This window comes from Sinohyriopsis cumingii, chromosome 5 (genome assembly GCF_028554795.1).
Source record: "Sinohyriopsis cumingii isolate HCF-2022 chromosome 5, ASM2855479v2, whole genome shotgun sequence".
Lineage (NCBI taxonomy): Eukaryota > Metazoa > Mollusca > Bivalvia > Unionida > Unionidae > Sinohyriopsis > Sinohyriopsis cumingii.
In genome coordinates this window covers 3,198,686-3,204,471 of record NC_142965.1, presented here as the reverse complement: position 1 = coordinate 3,204,471, position 5,786 = coordinate 3,198,686, and the positions used below count along the sequence as shown (strand labels likewise).

General features: G+C 36.1%; 1 protein-coding gene across 1 annotated transcript; it reads right to left on the bottom strand.

Moving 5' to 3' along the window:
• Positions 1 to 332: 332 nt before the first annotated feature.
• Positions 333 to 4,421, bottom strand: LOC149798534 (uncharacterized). The gene is made up of 4 exons (XM_089956937.1): positions 4,117 to 4,421; positions 3,596 to 3,704; positions 2,020 to 2,091; positions 333 to 1,781 (listed from the first exon to the last, which is right to left on the bottom strand). The coding sequence occupies exons 1-4, from the start codon at positions 4,369 to 4,371 to the stop codon at positions 1,300 to 1,302; spliced, it is 918 nt and encodes a 305-aa protein (XP_089813063.1). The 5' UTR covers positions 4,372 to 4,421; the 3' UTR covers positions 333 to 1,299.
• Positions 4,422 to 5,786: the final 1,365 nt, after the last annotated feature.

Sequence of the window (5,786 nt, the reverse complement as noted above, 5' to 3'; positions counted from 1 at the left end):
TGGGTGAAATCGGTGTGTTTTTACATAAAAATGGCGACACCCCCTCCCCCATCAACTTAAATTGCCGGAAATTTGAATATCACCCAACAAGAGATTTTTTTATAATTGTATGACAATTGTAGAAGAAAAAGAAAGATTAATTGGCTAAAATGTGCGTGTGCATATTCACCTGAAGTGAAGAATTGGGACAGAGTCAGTGTGTCATGTAATTGGTCTACGCAACTGTATTATTAAGAGAAAAATAATGACCGAAGCAGAAAAACAGCTGCGACTTGAAATTTACCAAGAGAATCGGAATGAGCGTGAAACACAAACGAGTGTTTGGCTGTAAATGATATTTATTGACTTGTGGCGTGGGTGGAATCACGGCAACAATAACCATCGTAGGTGCGTCAATCGTAATTATTGTCGGGGCTACATCGATAGTAACCGGTGTCTCGGGGGTTGCTAAGAAATTAATTTCAATAGGATTCCTTTCATGAGTATGAATCTATTCAGACCTGATTGCAGCGACACAAATCAGCCTCAACACAATCAGTGAACTGTATTCAGTGGCCATCGAGGGTAAAGTTAATTAGCGGGACTTAATTCGAGACTCTGTTAGCGTAAATAGAAAATCACCGACACCTCTGATCACAAATAAGGAACCGTGCGAATTTAGACAATACACGTTTAGTACTTTCGATTTTTAAACAACAACGATATATAAATGCCAAAAATATTAGCATACTTTCTGCCGAAAGCTGTTAAGGAAATACAATACCTGCATGTTTCTGTTCCTGTAATAACGATATGGAATCAACTCATCCAGAAAATATGGTAAAAAGCATATCACACTTCCTCCAACTTGCTAAAATTACACCGGTATCCAATAACTTTGTAATAAAACTAGTAGAATATTATTTAAAGCAGAGACATGGAGAAGAAGAATGCAACCAGATAGCAGAGAAAATTAAAGATAATATCAACACCGAACTGGAGTTTCAGAAGCATGAGGGTTATCCGTACAATTGGTAACAAAGCAGTAGTAGCGACAAAGACATTTTCGCATAAGCCCCTTTACTCTCGTGGATTTAATAACAATAATCATCCACACCTGATATAGTATGTGGCTTCTTTGCCATGCCATGGGGGAATAGAGGTTGTGAGGACAATCAAGATCCAGAAAAGGAATGATTGCAAAATACTTATTATGACACTTCTGTATGCATGTGTATTGACGGCCGATTGTGAAGACGTTCAGGATACAAGTAAAGTTCATATATATATATGTTTTCAAACAGGAGAAAATGTGTATATTTATTTGCTGCAAATTGCACAGGTCAGTTCTCGCCCCTGCATATACTGTGGACAGGGAAGTGAACCACATATGGCCTCGACTCTGTACATTAAAACACCGTACTCTGTCCGGAACCCGGAGGGGTCGGCCTCTGGAGCCTCGTCCACACAGATATAATCCGAGGACGCCTTATGTGTATGATGTCCGGTCATCAGATAGCCGTGATATTCCACATGCCAGTCACCAAAGCAACGATTTCTCGCTGGAAGCATAAAGGTGGAGGTCCTCAGTCTGCTGCGGCAGACGACACATGGCATATTATGACTTGAAAGTGCCTCGGCATTTGTCAGTTTGAAGAGACTTTGATCGTGATACTCGGCGCCATACATGAATGCATAATTCTCCAGGTCGTCTGTGTAGGTGCCCCATATTGGATCATGTGGAAGGCAAAGCGTGTTGACTGCAGTGCCTGTATGGTCATAATACGATCCTCCAGCGATACCTATATGAAGACAAAAGAACATAATGGCGATGAATATTTTGTGTAATGAGCACAATGCCAATAACTATGGGAAGAACAGACTGTAATTTTCATTGCCAAAGATAGGTAATTCTATCTATATCAAATCTAAATAAACGAAATCAGGTTAGATAAGAATGGTCACAGTCACATCTTGGAGAAAAGCTTGATACGTGAAAAATGTTCTGTTCTGCAACATCTAATCACAAATTTTACTGACCTGAATAAATTATTTCTGTATTGACATCGTCAGGACAGGTTGTTCTTCCCCACCGCGTGTATACAGCGCCACCTGTGTAAAGAGAACAGATGTTGACACCAAAACAATTCGGATTTGAATTCGTCTTCATAATCATAATTCAATTTGACCTTATATATTTATAAAATACTACTGCTAGGAGTGCAAAAAATAATTACAACAGGTTTTTAAAACGTTACATTCAATGTAAGGAAGTCTTCCACTCATCCCATGTAAGTAAATCTTGAGATATCTAGGATGTATCTTTGATAATTGTATAAGCCTGATCTAATACAATAAAGTCTTCAACAATTTTATTTGTCAACAACATTCAATGACACATATCCCACTTGCATAATCTACATTCAGAACACATTCATTTGCCCCAAAATTAATTTCATTTGAAATCTGCGCCGAAAAATAAAGATGATTAAGGTTTGTACATTGAAATGTTCTTGACCAACACTCGCCGAATGCAAATATATCCTTCTATCAGGTATACTTTGCACCTACAAATATACCAGTTGTATAATCTGTAATTCTTAAAATAAATCAATGTTATTATTTTGCAACTCTATCCGTTATCGGGTTTAATTCTTCAAAAAGCATCGATGTTATTAATTTGCAACCTTAAAAATACCCATTGTTTGAGATGTAATTTCTTAAAATGCACCAATGTTATTAAATTATTTGCACGTGAGGAGGAAACCCGAAAATAGAAATTCCCATTGCGAGTAGAGGGACCAAAATAGTGAAATTCCCAGATATTGTGTTACTTTCATTGTCTTTTTATATATTTATCAAGAGTATAAGTTTTGTTTACGAGCGTCAAAACGTATGGACTTTTATCATCAGAAGGAATACGTTTTTAACATTGTTTTGTAAACACCTTTACTAATATATAGGCAATTAGATTTTCAGAAAACTTGTTATGAGCAATTTATTAGTGACAGAATCGAAATAATTCCAAAACTGGATCTTCTCTAAGATTAATCTTCAGCCATGAACAAAGAAACAGAAAACACGAGGTGAAATTCGCAGATATTGGACATTAGCAGACGACAAAATTGGTTCAAACTTAAGGTCTTACCCTACTCGTTAATTTTATCAGCGAATCAGAAAAAGTCATATCTTTGCGTTTGGGAAATTGAGCAGTATGGCTGAAGAGCATCGATGTGTGACGAACGATTTGATTCACTTGCAAATTTCCGAAAGCTGCATTTCCATTGGCTAATTCAAAGCTCACAATGTGACCCTTAAGTGATTGCTGTCAAATCTTCATGTAGAACGGTGGAGATCTTCTTTTAATCAGATTGTCATAGAAAGTTACCATAATTGCAAGAAAATTTTAGTTCTGTGGGCCACTTCGACTTGCATGTTGTAAAACAAAGAAATCTGCTCGATAGTATTTAAATTAACATTTCTTTTAATAACGGAAATTGCAGAGACTAATAGTCGGAGAGCAAGAAGTGCTTACAAGTATCTGTTGTAGATAATCATAAATAAGGCATAAAGAGAGAAGAAGCAAAATGATGGAGGGAGAGAGTCAGAAATGTACCAGTCCCAGTCGGTGTATGTATACTTTCGTGACCTTTATTCATGGTACTGTTGTCTATTGCTGGTCCTACGTCATCCACTGCTCGCCGGCGGCGTTCATCTTTTGGCGGCTGAACGAAATAGAGATGACTAGAAATTAATTTATCAAATATGAATAGTAACCTAGAGTCTATACGAAAATGGTTATGCCAAAACATTAATTTGTAAAATTAAAATTCACTGATTAAACTTGGATTTTTCCACAGAATAGAGCAGTATATCTTATGATAACTCAAAAGCTTGGATGATTTACGGAAAAAGTAAACTTCGTTATATTGATAGGTCTAAATGTATAGATAGTTTTAAAAAAAAGTCGCATGATCACTTGCTGTTAGTACAAACAGTCATTTTTAAATATAATTCTATCTATCTTTCTCTTTCCCTCTTCTTCCATGTTAATGTGTGTGTAACTATTAATATTACTCTAGTATAGTATTATCGACTGCCCGCAAATTGCACCAATTCTAGCTTCATGCCACTTACCCGCAATATCGCAATGTCTTCTCCATATACTGCATCCCTGGACATTTTTCCGTATCTCCCTGTCTTATCCAAATCTTTTTTCACATTATACTCTTCTTTCTTTTTCATTGTTGCCACGGTCAGTCCGAGTTCGTGCAAGTTTGCTAGACTTTTCATTTGAAGAACAGCCAGACAAACAACCATCACTAACCCCATAAGGATAATTAAGCCTCTAAACCCTATTTTAGGCATAAATATTTCGAACTGTTGTATCATGTTATTCAGAAAGATGTTATGGAGAAAGCAAATCGACAAACTAGAAAATACTGAACCAATATCGCAGCCAGAATGTCAAGTGTCCATCGACAATCTTGGATTTCTTTTTATTGGCTGGAGTGAACGATTCGTTCTTTAATTTGGGTGCCTTATTGTTGATTTGAGCTACATACGTGTATTGGGTCATACGTCACAAATGGGATGCATTCTTTGCTCAGATTCATTATTAACTTTTGTGTCTATTAATAACACGAGCAATAATTCAAAGTTTATTATTTTTACAGCCTGAAAAATAAGGTTTTACAAATGGCAGAAGTGAAAACATTGATGACTACACTGGTGTGTTACTATTTAGAAATTATACTTCATTTACGTGTAATACATTTACACCTTTTTATAGAAAGTACTAAAGGCTAATTTCAAATGCCTCAGAGAAAGGAGACTGAGAGTTGATAATATTTGCCTAATTTGTGTTATTTAGAAAGTAATAGTTACATGAAACATCTGCAGAGCAAAACCCTTTAAATCAATACTAAACTATTAATTCTTTAAGTTTCAAATCATTTCTGTGTGATTATATATATTGAAGCTCTTTTTCAATTGATCTCAGGTAAAAGGTTGAAAACCTAACAACCAGTTAGGAGTAAAAATAAAAGTGACACTTATACAAATTTCAAAGAGATAGATTTAAAAACAAGATATTCAAAGAGGTAACACGAGTAAGGATTTTCATATAAGACAGAAAATTCATAACCATGTATGCACTTATGAATCGACTACACATCTAATAACTATAATGCCGTATGTACTCGCTTATGAGAGTGTCCAACTGCAAACAACATAGACATATATCTTCCCTTGCATGATCGCCGAAAGATCAGTGCCTGTGTTATTCGTTCTAATGATTACTCCTAACAAAATACACTGATCCAGATCTGCCCACGCATTCTTCGATGACAGATCTGAGTCTATGCAGTTTGCAGTTATAAGCGAGAATATGCAGCAATACAAATAAATAACGGGATTACGTAAGACTTTTGTAAGCTTAATTACTTTTTTCTACTGCAAGAAGACGGTATTTACATATTTTGATAGCAATATGTACTAAATTAAATTTGTCGGGAGCTGCTCACCAATAACATCAAGGACTGAAATACTTATTGTACGCTAATGAATGAATTTGTTGAAGATATCAGTGATATATACGACGAATGAATGATCGTAAATCGGTGATAAGGTCTGAACTATTAAGACCCTGCGTGTGCTGCGAAATGGTTGCTGCGGTGCAATATGTTGTTGTAAATACAACTCGCCTCGATGATTATAATCTCAACGAAACCAGAATGCAGTGTGACTTTTTCTGCACCTGTTACCGCTTGTGAATTACTCACTCTTGACATTGCTCTTGCGTCGCT

Excerpts from the sequence above, each read along its gene's own strand:
- LOC149798534 (XM_089956937.1), bottom strand. The coding sequence starts at position 4,371 with ATGATACAACAGTTCGAAATATTTATGCCTAAAATAGGGTTTAGAGGC. Across the intron at positions 3,705-4,116 it reads AAGACATTGCGATATTGCGG|CCGCCAAAAGATGAACGCCG; the intron begins GTAAGTGGCATG and ends TATTTCGTTCAG. Across the intron at positions 2,092-3,595 it reads ACATACACCGACTGGGACTG|GTGGCGCTGTATACACGCGG; the intron begins GTACATTTCTGA and ends CTCTTTACACAG.